The 21,642-nt window shown below is 39.8% G+C and overlaps 1 protein-coding gene across 1 annotated transcript in view; it reads right to left on the bottom strand.

The window, feature by feature from the left end:
* The window catches only part of RP1L1 (RP1 like 1), a 42,997-nt gene that overhangs the window by 7,193 nt on the left and 14,162 nt on the right, over positions 1-21,642 (bottom strand). Inside the window, exons 2-3 of the mRNA XM_062638585.1 lie at positions 20,286-20,943; positions 1,165-1,330 (exon numbers count right to left, since the gene is read on the bottom strand). Coding sequence (XP_062494569.1) covers positions 1,165-1,330; positions 20,286-20,924 — 805 coding nt within the window. The 5' untranslated portion in view covers positions 20,925-20,943. The remainder of the gene's footprint in view (positions 1-1,164; positions 1,331-20,285; positions 20,944-21,642) is intronic.

Raw genomic sequence — 21,642 nt, 5'->3', positions numbered from 1 at the left:
ATCAAAAGCACATCTCTATGGCCAAAGCAGTGATCTGCAGAGATTTACTGAGGTCATACACCCTTTATTTCAAGCAGAGTACATTGTCATCATGCTGTCTTGAGAAATGCATCTATCTTGTTTCTAATATATGTTTATTCAAAGTGTACTTAATACATATCTGGGCATATGGATATGAAGCTGAATGGTGGGCATTTTAGGAAGGAATTGTTGAACAGAAAACACATCAAAGAAGATCACATGAAATAACTCTTATCTAACCATCTTTATGAATTTGAGCTGATATATTGCTCAGTCTTTTGATGGACAAAGTTTTAGTTTATTTGCACTGCTCCCTCCTATTTTTTATGTCTTGATCAGAAAGTGTGAGATGCCTCTGTCCCTAAGTTTCTACAACTTGTCAAAACACAAGTGAGCATTTCCTGGCTCCTGGTATTGACAATGGAGAGAAACAGGTGCACCTCCAGAGCATACTTCATTTCATCCTAAAAAAAACCTCTAGTATGGGTGAGATTAATTGCCCTTTGGAAATAGGAAGTTTCTTTTCATAGGCTACTGAGGATGGTTGATTTAATTACATGTGACTTTAGATAACTCATGATGAAGTGCCTAAGAAGTATCATCCTGAGTAATCTATGACATACTCCTTCCTGAACACAATCTTTCCATAAAAACATGGTTTGTTTCCAAAGGGCTGCATTGCAGCTGTAACCTGTAGGAGAAACTGAGTCTCCTGCTGACAAAAAGTGGGCACCCTCTTATCCTGGTGCAGGCAAATGCAAAGTGCAAGCGTTATATGACAGACAGACAAGGGGATAGAGTATTCGTGGGAAATCTCAAGAGTTTGGGAAGTCTCAGAGGCAGACACAGGAAAGGAGGGAGTTCTGGAAGGAAAAGGAGACACAGAGATATGAAAGAGGAAGGGAAGTCAGCCAGACATGGGTAGCATGTAAAAGAAAGACTGGAGGGTGTAGGGAGGAAATCCTAGAAGGAAACCAGAGAAAAAGAAGGGGAGGATGGAAAGGCTTGGGAGGCAGAGAGAGGGAAGTACATTTTCCACATGAAATCTGCGCATTGGGGCAGTACAATAGGTGCCTGTAATCTCTATGCTGTGGGACACAGGCCTGGAGATGACTGTGCAATATGCCCGAGAGTTTTTCTTACCTTCATTGTTTTCTTTGACATTGTTGCCATTGGAATGGGGAGCCAGGTTAGGCAGCTTCTCCACTGAGTGTTTCCTCAAATTCTCCACCAGTACGGGTTTAAATGGCTCCCGACCAACACACACCAGCACATTGGGGCAGTGAAGCAGAGCCTGCATGCTGTCGATCTAGAAAGAGAAGAACAAGTAGATCACCATGAGCTGATAGACCAGAGCTAGGTTTTTCCAAGCCCAAAATCAACTAACAATTAGTTGTCACCTAAAATAAAATAAACATGGCTCCAGAGAACTTCAGGATTTACAGAGCCTGTTGGCAGGCTTTGTTGCAGTTTTCTTCCATTGACAGAGAAGCTCTGCTATGCTTTAATCAGATCTTCTAAGATAGGGAAGATAAGGAGATTGAAGATCTCCTAAGAAGGGTGGGAGATATTGCCTCAGGGACAAGTATCTCATTTTTGTTACAAGGGTTTATATCTTGGGAAAGATTCAGGTATAATCAATGTGGTAGTGAGGAAGAGGACAGAACTAGCAGATTTTCAGTTTCCTTTACAGAGAATACTATTAATTCTTCTAATTAGTGTATGGGACAGTGATTTTTATTTGGTAACTGCTACATTTCAGATTGACCATTAGTTCTCTTCCTTCCTCTGCTCAGAAAGAGACAAGAACTGTGACTTCCCCTAATATTACCTCACATACTGTCTCAAATATTACTTCACGTATTGCCTTAATACAGACTATGTGGGACATTGTCCTTCAGAGAAGCAAGTGCCTGTGAGTGATCCTCCATTCTTAAGGCTTAGACGCTGCCTCTTCATCTTCACTGCATGACCTGTTTCTGAATTACACACCCAGTCCTTTAGTCAGCTGCAGCTAGTAGCAGGGAGCAGAGCTAGATGTGGCAGAGAGTCACTTTTACTCAAATACAAAGATTACATCTCTAAAGGAGCAGGACTCTGTCTTGTGATATGAACTGGCTAGACAAAACCCAGACCCCTCTTCCATCTTGCTGCTGCAATCTCTTAATTTGAAAGACTGAAGTTAAGCTCTCGGGTAAAATACTTGATGGCTTCTAAAATGATGAGAAGGCTCTTGCCGTCTGAGAGGACTTTAGAGTGGCCAGCACCTGGCAGCTTTGTGCTGTCAAGGGCTGCACAACCTAACTAGGATGTCCTTTCCTCCTCAGTCTGCTACATCAGGAGAACATCTCTAAAGCATACAGGGAATTCACCAGTAGCAAGTGACCACACAACGGGTTACCAAGGTGCCATCTAGCACCAGTGGTGGGTTAAACAATATCTTGCCTGTAAGATGCACCCTGACCTCACTGTGTCAGTTAATCATCAGTCCCTTAGCTAGCAACCGAGTATGGAAGAGAACAAATCTCACAGGAGCTGCGATGACAGTTCAGCTGTTGTCACACATGCCTGGCATAACAGTGCATGGAGGGTGGACCTCATGCTCTAAATATTGCTGTAGCAAGGGAATGAAGAATCAGGCCCCCCTCAGAGCCCAAGCCCTCATTTTGGGGAATGCATTTAGGGTTTTCTGAGATTAGTTAGTACCACCAGGGCTTTGAGAGGTACAAAGATAATAGTGCTGGATCTTGTGCAAGTAAGAGGAGGGTTAGTGCGTGAAGCATGAAAGAACAAGACAAGAGGCAGACAGAACCACATTCAAGATCCAGTTAAACACTTCTGGTAATTTTGCTTACAGTAAAGCATATGGCAGCAACTTTTCAGTGGGATTACACTAAAATCTTGTCATCTTCCCATTATTGTTCTTTTATTGTTTACACTATAACACTTGCTACCTGAGGCCCATTGAGTTTGTTGCTATGAAAGTCCATATTAAGATAGGCTCTGCTCTCTAAAGCTTAACCTCAGACTTTCAAATTAAGAGATTGCAGCATCAAGATGGAAGAGGGGTCCAGGCTTTGTCTAGCCAGTTCACATCACAAGACACATTCCTCCTCCTTTGGAGAGGTAAACATCAATAAATCCACTTCTGGTCCATATATTTCTAAAGGAAACATCTTTCTACCTCACTTAAGAAGTTTATAGAGAGGCTATAATTTAATAAATAGAATATTTTGAGCAAGTTTTTGCCACCTGTATATTCCTTTTCCTTATTTACTTTGTTGTGGTTATTGTTGTTTGCTTTTTCATTCCTTTAGTGAGATCTTTCGCCTTGCGCTGATACAAGTAGAAAAATAACAAGGCTAAAAAAGGAGAGAGAGAAAAGGACAAAGAGGGATACAAGAAATAAAACCAGATATGAAATCCCTTCTGCCCCTAATGTAAAACTATCTGTCTTTAAACCCCCACTAAGTTTAGGAACTATTTCTGTTTGTAAAGGACAATTTTTCAGTGAAAGCTATTTTTTGCACAGGACATTTCCTCACATGGCACTGCCTCTGTGTATAGACACTTCAATCACACTCATCACTGCTGTGTTATGTGTGTAGAAAATAGATGGTGCCAATGACACAGTTTCAGGAATCAATGGAGCCAAGCCAGCTGAGTTACTGAATTTATGCATACTGCACAAACCAAATCTGTTCATATGGAATAAACTTGTGTTATGTGACTTAAAATAAAAAGTCTGTCATATAGTTTTTCTGTCATCATCAGCTCTTTAACAGCATTTATACCTATAACATAGTTTTTATTTGTAGTACCTTGCAAACTTAATCTCTTTGAATTGATAACCATAGAACATCAGCACTTCATAATGCTTCATTGATGCTTCATTGTTAAAAATATTTTGGGAGTTGTAAATGCAATTGAATGTTTTCTAAGGGTTAAATAAATTATTTCACTCACAGTTGATTGGTTTAATTCAGTATCTGTTCTGACTGGGCAGTACAGTGCTGTGGAGGTGGGATAATAGTTCACCTTGGTTTGCTCAGCACAGGCCTTTCCCCCACTGCTGTATGAATCCCATCCTCTCAACAACACGTCACTGCCTGGGCCGTACAGAAGACATCTGTCTTTGGGGCAATCAATATGGCACTTTTTTACTAGTGCTAAATTATCTCTAAACAGCATGTCCCCTCTTCAGTGTTCAGCAACTCGCAGCTTGCTCAGTGTGTCCAAGGATGAGGCCCATGTGTTGTTTCTCAGATTTGCTTCTTTTTAAGGAAAACATAAAAATTGTTTCTAATGTGAAGGGATCAGACCCTAAAGCTGCAGGCATGCTGATACCTACTCTTACTCCTGTATGTGCTGAGTAAAATACTGGCCCCATTTCAACCAGGGGGATAATGTCTTTTCTGGAGTCTGCATTATACTGCTTACAGCTAGGAAATAACACAAAAACTGGGAACTTTCTTTTTCTATTCTGCAGGAGAGGAGATCGTGTTCTTCTGCTTGAATGTAACAATCACCAGGCAAAAAGTTATTATGACTTCTGTAACTTTATTTTCCCTGCACTTTCTGCCATTGATTTTCGTCCTGGGGGAGGAAACAGGAAACCAAACAGAAAACTGTTGAAGTGGCTTGAGAGAAAAGATTCCAAGATTTGTCAATAACACTATGATGAAAAGCAGACTCAGTGGCTATTCATATTTTAGAAGCGCATGAGCCCCAGAGAAAGAGATGAAATATTAGATCTGGTTAAATTATGTGAAAATAATCTGATATTGAATTGCTGTTCAGAATGAGAGGTGGGAATGGTCTTGCAGAGGACAGTGCGAATTCCAGTGTACGGGATGCTGTTCAAGGCTGAGATATGCCTCCCAGAGTATGACCCTAGCGTAACTCTCATGAGCTTTCTTATTCCAAAGTGATTTGTTCTGGGACCTAGATTTTTATAAGCAACTACTATAAAGGAACATATTGTTATCATCTCTCCTGGATAAATTGTGAAAACCAAGGAACAGGCATCCTTTTATAAGTGTTGAAAACAAAGGACAGGAAAATAATAGCTAGATCTTGCCTCAGATTTTGGACATTTACAAGTTATGTCTGTAGGACTGAACTATTCAACCAAGGCTATATAATCCACTTAAAAAAAGCAATTTCTGTACCCTAGACTGAACATCTTTTCTACTGAAAAAAGAATCATGCTCTGGAGGTGCCTCTTTCTTCCTTGTCAAAAGAACACCTTGAAATGATTAAGAGATATGTAGACACCTAAGATAAGGCAGATGATTATCTCTAGCAGCCATGACCACTCAATAGTTATCAGCGAATGTCATCTCAGCTGTATATTGAATATTGGTCTCCAGGGTCCCAGGACTGTCCTCCTACTCGAAGACCATATTATTTCAATGAGTTGCTGCTGTTAGTTGCTGTTTAAGGACTACAGTCATAATTAACTTCATCTGTATAGTATTGAATGTGGCATAACCTCAATATAAGTAAAATCAGTATTAAAACATGTCAGCACAACATATATAGATAGGAAGACTATCACTGCAATAAATATTAAATTATTTTAAAGGGCCTTTTAAATTTCATTGCAGTTGGTAAAAAGGACTTTAGAGACCATTGCTGTCTAACCTTTACTGAATTGGGTTATTTTAAAATGTATTTATACAGGTAATATCATTTAAATGTAAGAAAATTTGTTTTTTTTTTTCACTGCGAGGGTGGCCAAACACTGGAACAGGTTGTTCAGTTATGTTGTGGAGTCTCCATCCTTGGAGATATTAAAAACCCAGCTGGACACCTGAACAACCCCATGTAATTTGCTTTGGAAAGGGATCTCTTTGATGAGATGATTGCCAGAGGTCTCCTCCAACATCAGCAATAGTCTGACTCTCTGATTTATTATAGGAGAGGTGGTCGTTTTTTTTCATACAGACATGAGCCAGAGGAAAAATGTGGTGGAACTGAAAGGACAGAAAGTAGATGTTCCTATCTGCTTTAGCTGTCACAATCAGTGGAGAAAAATAAATGCCCTCAGGATGTGTTTCATCTTAAAGCAGCAATAAACCTGAAGATATTTGGTGCTTTCTTTTAATGTGGGGGATAGATCAGAAGATGCCACAGTGAAATTATATGGTGGTTACTGTTTGGTGAGCACAGATTACTTCCAACATTAAAGTTTTTTTGTTTTCTCAGAGATGTCATTAATCTCTTCCGAGCAGTACCCTGTAAAGAAATCCCTCTAGCAAACAGATTCCGCACTTCCCTAAGGCTGCCATAGCAAGGTTCTGGAGTACCCATGCCAGGATACCATACTACAAGAAAACAGGATTACAAACCAGTCCAATTTACCTGCAAAAAATGAAGTCAACTGATTGTGAATGAAAAATGAAAATGAATAGCTTATGATGAAGGTTTTTGGTGGGTTACTAAAGAGTTCCTTTGTATTGCTCAGCCCTTTTTTGAGTTCCACCAATATAATTACCCTATCATACCAGGTCATGGGAAGGGTTGCTCACCTTCAAGGCACTTGATCTCCAGAAACAAAAATCCACTAAGCAAAATCCAAAGGGAACAATTTCTAGCAGTTTGCACTCCTTGGGCTGAAATAGACTCCTGTTAGTTCTATTGCATTGTCCCAGGTTCAGCAGTAGCAGTCATTTTTAATCCTTCTTAGTAGCTGGTGCAGTGCTGTGTTTTTGACTTTCAGCCCGGGAACAGCACTGATAACACCGATGTTTTTAATTACTGCTCAAATATTTAGTCTGACCAAGGACTTTGTGAGTCTCATGCTCTGCCAGGGAGGAGGGGAAGCCAGGAGGAAGCAGAGACAGGACACCTGACCCAAACTAACCAAAGAGGTATTCCATACCACAGCACGTCATGCCCACTATGTAAACTGAGGGCAGTTACCCAGAAGGGTTAGGTCACTGCTTAGTCAGGCTGGGTATCAGTCGGCAGCTGGTGAGGTATTGTATTCTCTTCCCTTGTTATTTCCCTTATCATTATTATTATTGGTGGTAGCGGTAGTGGGTTTGTGTTATACCTTATTTACTGGACTGTTCTTATCTCAACCCATGGGAGTTACCTTCTTTCAATTCTCCTCCCCATCCCTCTGGAAAGGGGAGGGAGTGAGCGAACAGATGTGTGGTTTCTGAGTGACAGGCTGGGCTTAAACCACGACATGCATAATCCCTGAAAATGAAATTAATTTCTTAATCTTATTGTAAAAGCTGATCCAAATCCCACTATAACAAATAGAGAGAATCTTGCTGACCTATACAGACTCTAGATCAGGAACCAAGAGAATTATGGATGTTGTGAGTGAAGTTCTGCACCGGAAAGTAAAAATGCTTGCTCTGTTGAAGTATTTTTGTTTGCATCAGTGAAATTCTGGCTGACAAACCACTGTGGTCTCTTAAAGATTAGGTGCTGCCATGTGAAAAAAATTGCAATTGCAGTTTGCTGTCCATTAACACTATATGCACAGACTCTTCCAAGGAAATGTCTTCAGGTTTCATTAAAGTCCTTGTACTTCTGACAAAAAAATGATGATTTTTCAAAATAGTAAAACTTGTGTTTACTTGCATGCTTCATTATCTCATACCACAGGAATTCTCTGTCACAGCAAGATATGTCATGTATGAGTCTTTTCAAAAAGGTTGGCTGTTCTTTCCAAGAAAAATGTTTCATAGCTGTTACCCTAAGCCCCACTGGGGAGGCCACCATGTACAAAGTGGAAATGAAAGAACATCCTCTCTTCTGAACTATCTCTTTTTTTTTCCAGCTTGGGTATTATCCATTGAAGGATGGATTGCCTTCATGAATGTTGCAGTATCTACCAAAAAAGGCCTGTGATCTCAGCAAGAACCTCTAGGTGCTACTGCAACACAATTAATAATAAAATGTCACCAATACCTAAACAGAAGAAAGACAAAAATAACATCTGTAAAATAAGGAATCTGTTGCTTGTTGTGGAGAACACGCTATCCTCTGGCTCTTCCCAGAGAACAAAGAACTTTCTTAAACCTTACCCATCTCAGAAGATGAGTTTTGATGAAGGTAAAAGACAGGAGATAGATGCTTGAATTTGCTTTATTTTTTTTAACTCTGCTGGCTACCAGCCAACAAAAGATATCTGAGAGTTAGAAAGAAAATCAGAATGTGGAAATAATGCAAGGCACAGTTAAGATCAGAAGTCCATAAGCTAATCCACCTTATAAAGAAGCGCAGAGATGTAAGGGAGAAACAGGAAAAGCTTGTAACAGACATGTTGAAGAAAAGCCTAACGGGCTGAGTTCATTGCCTATCATGCTGACTCACTGCCTCATTTCCTTGTGCTCTTTCATCTATTCCCATTTGTCTTTCATTCAGATTTACAATTTTTGGAGTGCAAACAGCCCTTTTATTTTATAGTTGTATGACATTCAGTACAGCAGGATCCAGGCTTGGAACTGGGGTGTCTCTTTTTAACAATCATTTGTATTTTTTCATGTAAAGAACCCATTTTCCCTTCCCTCTTTGCACTGGGGGAATTAGAGAGTGTTTCTTCTGGGGAGTGGTTTTAAAACTATGATAATCTGTTGGTCAGAAGGTGATTCATGGGGTGTTGTCATTCCATGCCCACACATATTTTAGCAAATTAGTAGAAGAAAAAGACGAAGGTGTAGGAAAGTGTATTACTTGAACCTCACTTTCTCTAACATCAGCATGGGCCAGAAGGCTCACTCTACCACAAGAGAAGGAACATAGAACAAGAGATAATATTGAACTCAAAGTAGGGAATTATTACGTGAATCTAATCCCCTGCAAACTGCTGCACCCAAATGATTAGGCCAGAAAAGAATACACAGCATCCCTTCCATCTCCTGCAGTAAATCAAAACTCACATGGTCTTGTACACACCAAATCAAATATCAGGTCCCAAAATCCATATGCAGGAAACAGAAGAGATGCTGGTGTCTTATGCTCCTGCAATAGCAGGTAATATGCTAAACATAAATTATACACTGCTACCTTTATTTGATGCTTAGATCATGGGAATATGTGCCAGTTTCTTGCTCCAGATGCTGAAATGCAGCAATATAAGATGATTGGTGTCATACCAACACTTCTGAAAACATCAGCCTCTTCCAGAACTTTTCAGATATGAGCTGTCCAGTTTTCTGTTTAATCCACTGTGTAAAGCTGCATGAAAAATTATACCTTTGGGACTTGTGATCTGGAAATCAGGCAATGAACCACTCAAACAGCCAAGTAAAATATGTGAAAGATAGAGGAATAAATGCACTGCACTGCTTTCTCAGTCAAACACAGGCAAAGATAATGTTCAGCTATTGCACTGCTGGCAGCTTTTCCTAGAGTACTCATAGATGCCTTTTCCCATGTGTGTGACACTTTGCATATGCATAAAGAAGGCTTTCTAAGTGTGGCCCTGGAAATAGCCTGGATGAGCATGTCTTTCAGCAGTCCATGAGAAATATTACAATCAGAAGTTCAGTGGCCATTGGAAATCATTTGGGTAGAAGCAGAAGAGAGATGCCACATGGGAAAAAGGGAAGGGAGAGAAAAAGAGGAAAGACTGAAAAAAAAGGCATGAAGAAAGCAGAAAAGTTTTAGTGAAAAAGGTGAAGAGGACAAAAAGGATAAAAACTGGTTCACAGCCTGGTTCAGTTTGGAAGACAAGCTGCTACGATCATGTGAGAGATGCCACGGTTACTGCCCCTGTGGAAGATGAGCTGGCTCCTGATGAAGACTGTGGAAGTCTTCAGGAGGACTTCCACTGACTGCTGAATTTAGCTGGGGAGGTCCTCACATCACACTGGCTTCATATGCAGACTTCTGATGGCCTTTTCCCTACTCACCCACCCTTATCAGCTCAAAATGCAGTTGCAGACTGTCCTAGTTGTGAAGCAGCCAAGAAACAGAAAATTGCTTCTAAGGATGCAAATTTCAACACAGAAGAGAGCATTTCTTAGAGAGTTTTGGCTGCGGATATTTTCCACCTTCTGACATACTGCAATTCCTCATTGAAATCAGAGTCCACCACCTGCCCCTTTGGCAATGGGCTCATTAAATCTGGTCCATCCAATATCAGCATTTAAAAATCATGAGTCAGACTAATATCCACTCCACCCCAAGCACCTGCCCTCATCCTCTCTGAGGGCAGGATTAGCTTAAAAATTGTAAAGTTCTAAGAAATGCTAAGCATTTGTTTCTTGTGATTAGCCCTGTGGTGACTGAGTCAGTGGGAAGGATATGGTTCATGAGTTCAAGCTTATTCTTTTGACATAAAGTTCTCAAAACTTACTCTTTCTGTATGGGAAACATCCACATCATGGATAAAGTTATTCCAGCTGGAAGCTGTGGGAGGAAAGAGGTAAGCGCAACATAGATGTGCTCAAATTGTAGCACTGAGTGTATAAACCCTACTTCTTCTAGATCAAGCTCATAGATCTATATGATGTTGTTCCATGGTCCTAGCCAGTTGTCCTTTTGTGCATTGTGCTTCATTGAGCACTATGGATAGAGGCTATGGACTCCAGAAGCTCAGGGCATAAAGAGAAACACATTTACCTGAAAACCCTAGTTTAATTGAATAGTTTTCTTGTTATTGAATCCAGGATTTCAGTCTCAGTTTACAAAGTACAAATTTGGAAGCTAGATCACTGTTTACTTCTACACAGGAGAAGTAGCTTCCCTGATGTTAACAGAATATATTTCAGAAAAGATACAATTTGAAAGAGAATTAGACATTGCTAAGAATTGCAGCAGAATACTTTGGATTCTTGTTTAGGACCCAAAAGGAAGAAATAAATGGTGAAAATGCAAAACATCTTCTCTTTTACTCTCCCATTGTTGGTAAAAACTCCAAAATTTGCATTTGGAACCAGATTTCCGTATTTAAAAACAAACAAAAAAAAACCCAAAAAAACAAAACCACAACAAATTAAAAAAAAAAGAAAAAAAACAAAACAACAACAACAAAAAAACAAAACCAGATTTTCTGCAAAAATTCTTTGCAGAAACAGTGATTTCTACTGAAAGTCCCTAATGAAAATTCACAGTTTTTCCAGGAGAGGGTGGAATTCTGCTATTCTTTGTGCTCTAGGTAAATGAATAAACAGAAGCATCATGTTTGCAAATATCATTGCACATACTCAATAATACGATTGGATAATACGATGCCCTGGATTAAATTCAAAAGAATTAGAAAGTAATTACACTTTGCTACATTATTATTGAAAGAACAAAATCTCCTCAGGCTAAGGGAATCATTTGCATTTGGTATATGTTAGATAAGAAATTATTAGATTTGGTATATGCTAGATAAGAAAGTGGCTAGTGCGCTCAGGGTCCATTTAACTACATCTTGTAAGGCATTGGGCCAAATGATTTCAGGGCATCTCAAAGGTTCATAAAACACACCTGGCTATGAGTCTTCTTATGGATCAGGTTCATGGAAAGTTTTGCTGAGGTTTACAGATTGCTTGTGTAAATCTCATTGGAGTCATTGTGGTTTTGGCATGGAATCAGAGAATATTGAACCTGAACCCTGTGGTTTGTTTTTAGACTATGAGTCACACACATGGTGGGTGGAAAGTGGTACAACTCACTTGATAACAACGGTTTGCACCACATGAGGGGCTGAAATTGATTGCAATTATTCATACCTGAACACAGCACAAAACCAATGTCACAGTGAATATGTCAGCATGAAACGAGAAAATTAACTATCCCAAAGAGAGAAATTATCACCTTTCTTCTCTTATTGTTTATATACATGCTACATTTTAAACCAGCAATTTGCCTCCATGTATCCAATTTCCCTCTTCCAGTTCCATCAGGTCTTGATGACACCTGTCATTAAGACAGATGAGCTTGGTAGACAGCCCAAACATGAGCGGCCTAGAGGATGCCTGCGGGCAGTCTACAGATGTCCTAGAAATGGCTGTGTGGCTGTGTAAATCTGAGTCAGGAAATATGTCAGACAAGCCTGTTTCCTGGCCTTGCACCCTAAGGTCGCTGTAAAAGCAGTCGTTATTATCAAGAACGATTTAGTAATAATAGTTAGGCCAATACCTTTACTAATACCAGCTAAAAATAAAAATTCTGTCTTTACTGCAAATTAAGCAATTCTGGATCCAGGGCACTGGAAGAGGGTTGCCTGTACTGTTAAATTGTTAGAATGGTCTTTAGTGCATTTAAAGCCTGGATCAACTGGCAATCTCCCAAGCAATTCCTGGGCAGATCTGGTATTTAACATATGACAGGGATCTTTTCTAAGAAGTAGCTTGAATGCGGCCAGCCGATTTTAGAGGCTGTGGGAACTAGACCCTATTTTGGAGGCTACACAGTATAAATAGGTATCAAGAGTGCCATGTAGTGTCAAGGCCAGCATATGCCCTGATATTCTGTCTGCTAGAAGCTACCATGGTGCTACTTCCGGCTGAGGAAGATTTTAGCCTACGGATTGCTGCAGACTGGGAAGATCACTGGGGAAAAAAATCATTGCATATGTGCCCTTCTGTCTTTCTCCAAGACTACTACAACTGGCCACTGCCAAAGATGACTTGATTTGACCCAGAATGGTTAGTCTTGCCACATCTTGTGTGTCTTGCTCCAAACTCTACACAAACATAGGAGAAAAATGGGGTACTTACCCCAAGGAGTTTCTAATAACTAATCCCTTACAGTCTCCAATTAGTGGTGCCTGAGGAAGCATTCCTTTGCTCCCCTGATTAACTTGTACAGTAATTCTCTGATCCCTCAAGGAAACTTGGTTTCATACAGTGTTCATTCTGCAATGTTCTTACTTGTGGAGTCTAAGGAAAAGAGTCTTTCTAGTCATCTACTCTGCCTTTCTTCATAACAGACTCAATCAGATTCGCTCATTAAGTGTAACAACTTACGGGCAGCCTTGAGTGCGCCTAAGCAAAAATACATCTAAGTCTTGGCCTGACTCCAACAAATATAAAACTAGCCACATCCCTTGGAAAACTGTACTGATGGTTGATAAATCCCATTTGAGAAGCTTATGATAATTATGACCAGTAGCCATAAACTATGTACACTATTTGCCATAACACAATGTGGTTTCAAACACCATACAAGGAGTAGTATTGGATTTTAAGGAAGAATTTGGTTTTGGTTTTGTTTTAATTTAAGACAGCCAGTAAAATTAAGGCTTCATGATTCAAGAGTAAATGCAGAGATCAGGACATCTGTGACTAGACATACAGTCATGTTGCTGGGTTCCTGTGACTTAAAGAAGTCTCAATGACTGTCCAGCTGGTGGGCCCTGGATAATTGCCATTAGTAAGGGAAATCCTCTTGCTGTGCAGTTGCTGTCATGTAATCCTACACGTCATTACTTACAGTTTAATTGTCTGTTAGGATTTCTGGCCTTTCTATGATCTCTGTCTGCCTCTTTGCCCCTAGGGGAATTCTTCCCTCTCCCAGAGGCAGGCAGAAGGGATCTGCACATAGGTGCATTCTGTGGTTCAGATCATGAAGAATGAAAACCCACTAGGTTGTATAAGAATTTCCCAGAACAGAAGTGAAAGTCCATCTGATGGTGAAGATAACCTACAAATTTTACTCTACCTTTTTATATCATGATAACTACTCTTAGTAGCACAACTCATTCTTCTTTCGTGTAGAACTGATGTCCCTAGTAAAAACTAAGAAAGCTGTAATTTTCAACTGTCCCATAAGCCAAGTGATCTTCAGATGTAGACTCCTATGACTTAAATTTACTAATATTTAAATATCTTTCATCTTTAAATAGATGAAAACTTGGGCCTAGGTTAATTTTAGGTCTAGTCTGAGCCAGTCTTCTGATCTTCTATAGTTAACAAATAGAGACCAGCAGGGAATATGACACACACCCCCCCCCATCCTAAATGCCTAATAAGCTGATCAAATTTAGATGAATTAAATCCAGACCTGTCTATCTTTAAGTGCACAAAATTGCACAAAGTTTCACTGGCAAGTTAATTATATGTCAGTGTTACCTTAAATAACAGATTTCTCTCTATTTGGGCATTATTTACACTTAATTTTCTGGAAAAGAATAACTAGTGGCTTGACCTGAAAAGAACTACATAATCCACAGTTTTCACTTGCTGAAAATGTAACTGATTTTTCTAAGCTGAAATTAAGTTAAATTTCTCTTCAGTCCCATGGTCATCATATTAGCTAATGGTTTTGTAAATCTAAAATCAGTTTTAAATTTAAAAACTGACAACAAAAATCATGGCTAGTTTGGGAAGAAGGGCTCTTGGCCCTGCTGAAATCAGTGCCCAAATATTTAAACACCTATTCACTTCAGTAGAACTAGCTTTTTCTTACTAGTAGGCAGCCTGCTTGATGCTTAAGAGTAAAAATACTGGTTTCATCTCAGTTAAAGCTTCGAGAGTTAGAATGAAACTTCAAACATGTAAATACCAATAGAACTACTCTGGATTTATACTAACATTGGAATCAGGATCTTTCAAGCACTGCTTAAACTGACCTGAGTTTTGCATAATTACTAGAGGCTAATTTGGGATTCATAGCACTGAAAGACTTTCTGGCCCAAGAGCAATTAAGGCCCCTTAACCTGGGCTGCAGAAGAAACAAGCAGTGAATAGACTGACTTTTCCTAGGAAGTTCATAAAGTATAATTTTGAAAATATGTGAGAGGCAAATAAGCAGACAAATGAGAGCAAATAAAGACAAAATAACAGAAAGACAAGTGTGATCACAAAAGCAAGAGGTCTGCTGGCCTCCAATGGATCTTGATGCTCCAACACCACTTTTGGCCTTACAATGAACTTCATCTGTATTAGGATTCTGCACAGGTGCCCATGACCTCCTGAATTTCTACCATGAAACAGAAGTAAAATGTTCCATTGAATGGCTTCATGAAATCACTAAATTTCTTCCTATTCAGGTAAAACCTCACACTAAAGTCAATTCGAAAAAAAAAAAAAAAGAAGAGACAGAATGAGGGCTATAAAAATAAATGATACAAGTTTTGTCTGGAGAAGAATATGGACTGGTGTGCAAAACCAGTGAAATTTGGTTTATTTCATTGTGAGTTATGATTGAATTAACTCAGAAGTTTACCATAAACATCTGTGGACTAGGTAGACTATGAAAGGAACAAAACACTTTTCTCTGCTTTTTCAAATCAATACTATATGAAAGAAACACAAAAAAACGAGCTAGTTCCATGTGTGCATGTGTGTCTAAGTTTATACCCACATAAATAGGACACCAAAGACTAGTAATTAAGTGATCTGAGTGTATTAAAACAGAGCCACTGGGACAGTGTATGCCAACCATACTTTACGTGGAGTAGGTGATTTAACTTAAGATTTGAATTTAGATCTGGAATTACAGCAATGGAAACAAAAGGAGATTTGGAAGGGCAACACTCTCAGGTCTATAAATAGCACTTTCATTGATGGAAGAGGTCTATTCACTGGTAGGAGAGGATATTTTTCCTATTTTGTGTTCAGTTTCCCAGAGATCAAGAAAAAACTGGCAGCAAAAGAGAAATGTGAACCTGCAATTAAATACAGTGAGTTAGGTTATTCTAAGCCAGACAAATACAAAGTCAATCAAGCAGTAGTCCAGATGCATTGCTTATCTTACTGGTATTCAGCTAATTTGGCAAATTATGGTAATAAATGTCAAAAGTTACTGTTCCACTCAATCTTAGCCCACTTTTCCAGAAATACTGGCCTCTGTAATAAGTCTTGCAAAAAACTTACTCAGCCACTTGATAAAGGAAGCTTACAAAATTATTTTAAAAAAAATTAATTATTATTCAAAAAGAACAATATGAGAACAATATGAGAAACATGGAATATGAAATATCCAGACAACTTTGTATAGTCATGGAAGAATGGAAGCTTATTTTCATCTTCTCTAGCAGAAAACACAAAGGCAAGACGTACAGTCAAAAGTTTTCTTCAGCACCAGTTGAAGATGGTTATTTAAAAAAAACCCAAACAAATTATCTGAAAAAAATTGCCATTTTTCGCCCCTCAAAGAAAACGTTAGTATCTGCTGAAAACTCCAGGACACAACCATTTGTGTTTAGGGAACAGAGATCTTGAAGTTAAGGTAAGACAAGAAAAATTAGATAGAAGGGCAGAAATGGATCCTTAAGAAAGGAAAAGATTAGAAAATCCAAGATAGAATGACTTTTTTTTTATGGTTTAAATATTCTGCACCCAAGAGCGGAGAAACAGGAAGTCCTAACAGCAAAAAAACACTGAATGAGCAGTAATGAAGAGTAAAAAAAAAGCAAGAGGTAAATGACTGAAATTAAGAATGGATAAAAAAAAAATCACTTTAAAGGATTCTCCAGAAAATATATTAATAATCACATATTTCTTAGATATTTGTAAACTGATAACACTGATCACGTTGGACACATAGTCACCTATCATAATGATATTCTACACAAGAATAAAGGAGTGCAAATTAAATTAATAAGGTATGGAAGATGAACTGCTTATTAACAAGTTTTATATGAAAATATGAAAATTTTCATATCCAAAAAACAGATCCCAAGAGACCATGAAGAGATTAAGTGTCTGATCCACACCCACATTTCTGCAGATGGAAAACATGGAGGGCAAAGAAAAAAAATTCAGGGCGGAAGTTCTGTATGGGACCTTTGAGATTTATTGTGAAAAGTATCATTATGACCACATAGAGCGTAATCTTAAATTCTTTGGCCTGCCAGAGAAGATAATCTAGCTGCAACAAAGAGCATCAATATCTTTTCAAGTGATGTGCTTGTGCAGCTTTGCCTGAACCATTTCCAGAAACAAAGGCTGGACTGAGAGCGAGGACACAAAGCATGTGATTAAGGTACTGATTGTCTCCTCATGAGATCTACATAACTATCACTTAAACTGTCAGCAAAGATGTTAGCATGTAAAACTGAGTAGGTGCCATCAGCTTCAAATACTTCACAGTGACCGCTTCTGGTCAGTTAGTACCAGTGTCATTCTAGCTGTATCTTGCTACATATATGAAATATGACTGAGAGAAGAGAGAACAAGGTGACCATCTCTGCAGAGCTCAAAAATGTAAAAGATAACTGCATATATTTATATGGAAAGAAGGATGAAGGTTGAATAATGACAATATTGTTCTTACAGAGTGTGTACTTAGTACATATCTCAGATAAAATATTGGTGTTTAAAATGAATAGAAGGAAAATTGTGGGAAAGTAATTTAAGAATCACAAGGAGAACATTAAGACTGCATTAGGAAGCAGAAGGCAAAACTTTCCATTAGAGAAATCAGTGAAAAGTCTCAAAAACGTAAGAACTGAAGACGAAGCCACTACCACTAACCAAGATTATTATCTCCATGTGGACTGAACAGGAGTCCAAGTCTTGAAAACTGGAGAAATCAGTAACAAAATAAAATACTTATCCATAAATTATAACACATCTTGGTAGCAGGATTGGGGTTGTTTTTTGTTTTTTTTTTCCTTAATTTGAGTTGGATGCACATGTAGTAGTAAAGCAAGCAGTGCCAGACCCTTTTCTTCAGAATAGAGGTCAACTGAAGTAGCCTGGTTGCTCAAACACAGACTGGCCAAATCCAATCTACTTATAGTGAATACTCCCAGGTCCTAAATCTAAACTGTTGGGACACTATTAGTCTGGGCCAAGACCAAACCCAGGAAGATGTTAAGAATTTCACAGGATGGAGAAGGATGAGGTCCTGCTGTAAGATGTTTTAATTTAGTAGAACAATTGCAGCTGTGGTACACAGCAAACTTGCAAATAAATTGATAGAAACTTAATGAAAAAAAAAGACTCTAACTGATTCTGAAGCCATCTAGACACCTTTCTTTGACCAGCTCCATGTCCATTGGTGTCCTGAGTTCAGCAGTAGCAGTCATGTTTCTCCTTCATGGTAGCTGGTGCTGTGCTGTGTTTTGACTTCCAGCCTGGGAACAGTGCTGATAGCACCGATGTTTTTGGTTGTTGGTAAGTGATGTTTACCCTGACCAAGGACTTTGTGAGGCTCATGCTCTGCCAGGGAGGAGGGGAAGCCATGAGGAAGCAGAGACGGGGCGCCTGACCCAGGCTAGCCAAAGAGGTATTCCATACCACAGCACGTCATGCCCGGGGAGGGTAACTGGGAGTTACCCAGAAGGACACAGGGTCTTCTGGGTCGGACTTGTTTCTTGGCTGGTGATACTGTATCCTCTTCCCTTGTTATTTTCTCTTATTGTTGTTGTTGGTGGTAGCGGTGGTGATTTGTGTTGTACATTGGTTGCTGGACTTTTCTTGTCTCAACCCGTGGGAGTCGCACTCTTTCGATCCTCCTCCCCATCCCTCCGGGAGCGGGGAAGGGGAGAGCGCTGGGGGGGGGCCTCGATTGCTTCCAGCCCAGCACCACTCACTGGGAGTGAGTGAACGAGCTGTCTGGCTAGGGTTTAAACCACGACAATTGGACTGTCAGCTTAGTCCCAACAGCTATATGGGGGCTTACCCACTTTAGTCACTTACGGAAAAATTTAGACACTGACATGCAGGTAGCTGAATCTGAAATTAATCCAGCTCCATATATCCACAGTCATTTAGACAGTTACTTGGAAAGTAGCTGTCTGAAGTGCCTATTTCTTTCCATTGACTGTCGAAATAGCCTAGGGGATGGAATTGTCTTGCCTATTACCATGCAGTTGCCTGTAAGTGAGCCTTTTTTTTTTTTTACTCTCCTATTAGGAGAAACACAGACTCTAGACACACTTAGAAAAGACAAATCCCTCAATAGGGTAACCAGCCTGCTTATCTTGGACTTAGCCAACTGACTTTTAGGTCACAAAGTCTGGGGAGATGAATTATCTATTTGTTTTTCCTAGGCCATGCTTGGGTAGCCCACGGCTAAGTTTTCTTTCCTGCTCCTGGGTCCCTTTTCATAAACCCTCAGTTTCTCAGCAAGATTGCAGTTTCATTTATCCTGCATATGTGGAGTGGCACCATCCTTTCCCTGGTGTTTCATCTCATCTCTGACTGCAGTCAGCTTGACACTCTTTTAGACTCTAGAGCAGTAGGGCTGGGAAAGCTTAAGCAGTAGGATGTTCACGAAGGACCTTTTCCTTGGATCCTCTAGCTGAGAACAGGAAGCTCTTTCCAGAGTGGTGGGCAAATAGAAAGCACTGTGATGACATCTTTCCTCCACCAGGAAAGATGGCTTAAGGCACCATTATCCCCTCCCTTTCTCTTTCATAGCTGCACACTCCTGTCAGTGTTCCAGGTCAAAATTATTTGGGCTAAATATACTCCTCCACACTTTTTCCCCTCCTGGATAGTGGGTCATTTGAAACCAAGTCATTTCAGTCATCTGCTTCAGAACGTGACACCATAAATGGCTGTAATGTTACCACTGAGGAGCTGGCACACAGTACTGTAAAGGTGGAAAAAGTGGCAAGGAGCAGGGTAACTGCTCTGCTCAGCTGCATTGCCAAGGACAAGTCAGGCTAACATGTGAGACCTCTTCAGAAGAAATAGAAGTACAGGTTAGTCTGCATTATAAGGAGATGGAGAAGAAACAACGAGAATCTTAGTTTTGTCAGGAAATTAGTTTGGGAGCAGAAGAACAAAGGAGTTGTCATGCCCTGAATTTATTGTAAGAGTCAACCCCAATTGGCACATTCACCAAGTCATCAATACAGATGTGTCTCCCGATCCCACTCGTACCCTAATTACTTATGCATTTATTAGTTATATTACCATAATGCTGACGATGCCACATCATGAGCAGGACCCTATTCTGTTAGGACCTATGCAACTGCAAGGTGCCACCTAAGGGCCATGTTATTCTGTTGAATTCCCAGTTGTTAGGTATAGAAAAGTTAAGCCTCTGTTGGGACATTCCTCCACGGAGAGGGTGGGAAACTGCATTATTAGAAGTTTATTTGAGGTTTTATACCCAGCTGCAAAACATTGAGCTTCTGGACTTCTGTCAGAAGTTGCATCCCATTGACCTAAAACAATATCTGATGTATGAAGTTCTTGAATGGTTGAACAAGATTTTTCTACATCACCCCTTCATGTAATTAAAGGGGAATTAATTTATGTGGTATTAAGTACACAAGACCAAAGGATTAAGATGATATGCACTGGCCCCATGACCTAAAGCATTTGCATCATAGGGAATGCAAACACTGATGTGGTAATACCTGTTAGAATAACTGACCAGCACCAGGTATCAGAGATACTTGCCTTCTTCCCATCAACAGTGTAGAGCTTCTTCACTGGGAACTGCAGGATCTCAGAAATCTCATCCAGGAGTGTTTTGAAACTCCTGGCATTTCTGCGGTTCAAGATGATTGAACGACGAAAACCACTTTCTCCATTCTTAACTAGTGTGAACTTCTTTGGTATTCTGGGGCCATGCTGAGTGAAAGGTGTGGAATAATCTTCAAGCTTGCCCTCCTGAGCTGTTCTTCTTAAGGTACTGGAGGGACGGCCGTTTCGTGGAGGGCCTGGCCTGTGTCCCCCAGAAGGAATGCTAATAGGCTTGACATATTTCTTGTCGGAGCAAAGATAACATCCTCCATCCTCTAGTTGGTCCAGCTCACTGATGCAATGTATTCCTCGTGGGGTGGTAATGGTCCGTACCCCAAATGGCAGTGGGACCCGATGAGAGAGGTCATCCATGAGTGCACTGAAGCTCTTGAAACTTCGCTGGTTGATGGCCATCTTGACTCCTGCAAACTGAGGATCTCCACTCTTGAAGAAGGTTATTTTTTTGGCTGGGAGTACCTTGGTGACAGTGCTTGTCTGAGCCACAGAAGTAAGGGGCTGCTCATAGTTGTAGGAGCTGGTGGTTGACAGGTAGTCAGCAGGTATCTGAGTCATCCCTGTTGCTTAATGGTAACTACAAGAGAAAATAAATAGAGTAGTGTTTGTTTGAGTCATGCAACATTTGTTTTCCTCACAACAGTTTTACCGTCTATGCTTGATCAAAATCAGATTGTACCCACATGGAGTTATGAGCTAATTGGTCCTCACAGTTAAACCATACTTGTTCTGCAGATGCCAATGCAAATTCAGTCAGTGTTAATAGCCTCTGAGACACAAAAAGCATGAGTCAGATCCCAAGAGAAACCCACAAAACCTGATATTTGTATATTGTTGTCAGTTCTGTGTCTTCCTTGCTTATATTTTTGAGGTTTTCTCTGAAACTATCAGAGCCAGTGATTATTTCAGTTTTATTTTTGCAAGAAGAGCACCAAGATTCCTATGCAACCCTTTAACCCCATGAACTGGTGCATAACAAAACTCTACTGAATTTGTTCATTTAGTGATTGCAAATTGTACACAGCCAGTCCTGAGTGTACCAAGGGGCAGAATAGCCTGGTTTCAGAACAGCTGGGCATAGTCACACCATAGTGTTCTCAAGTAAGGTCTGAATGAAAAATCCATGGCAGCTATGCAAACAGATAACAGTAAGAAATATCACAAGACATCTACAAAAAACCCTACAAAGGTTGGTTCTGCTAAACAATGGAATATTTGAAATCAGCCCAGTAAGGACAAACCTGAGGAGAACAATCTGCAGAGTTTGTGTCAAAGC

The sequence above is a fragment of the Pezoporus occidentalis genome, unplaced genomic scaffold, assembly GCF_034315485.1.
Source record: "Pezoporus occidentalis ecotype Australia unplaced genomic scaffold, CSIRO_AGI_Poc_V1 ctg57, whole genome shotgun sequence".
NCBI classification, from domain to species: Eukaryota; Metazoa; Chordata; class Aves; order Psittaciformes; family Psittacidae; genus Pezoporus; species Pezoporus occidentalis.
The sequence above is the reverse complement of the archived record's forward strand: the minus strand, read 5'-3'. Positions and strand labels throughout refer to the sequence as shown.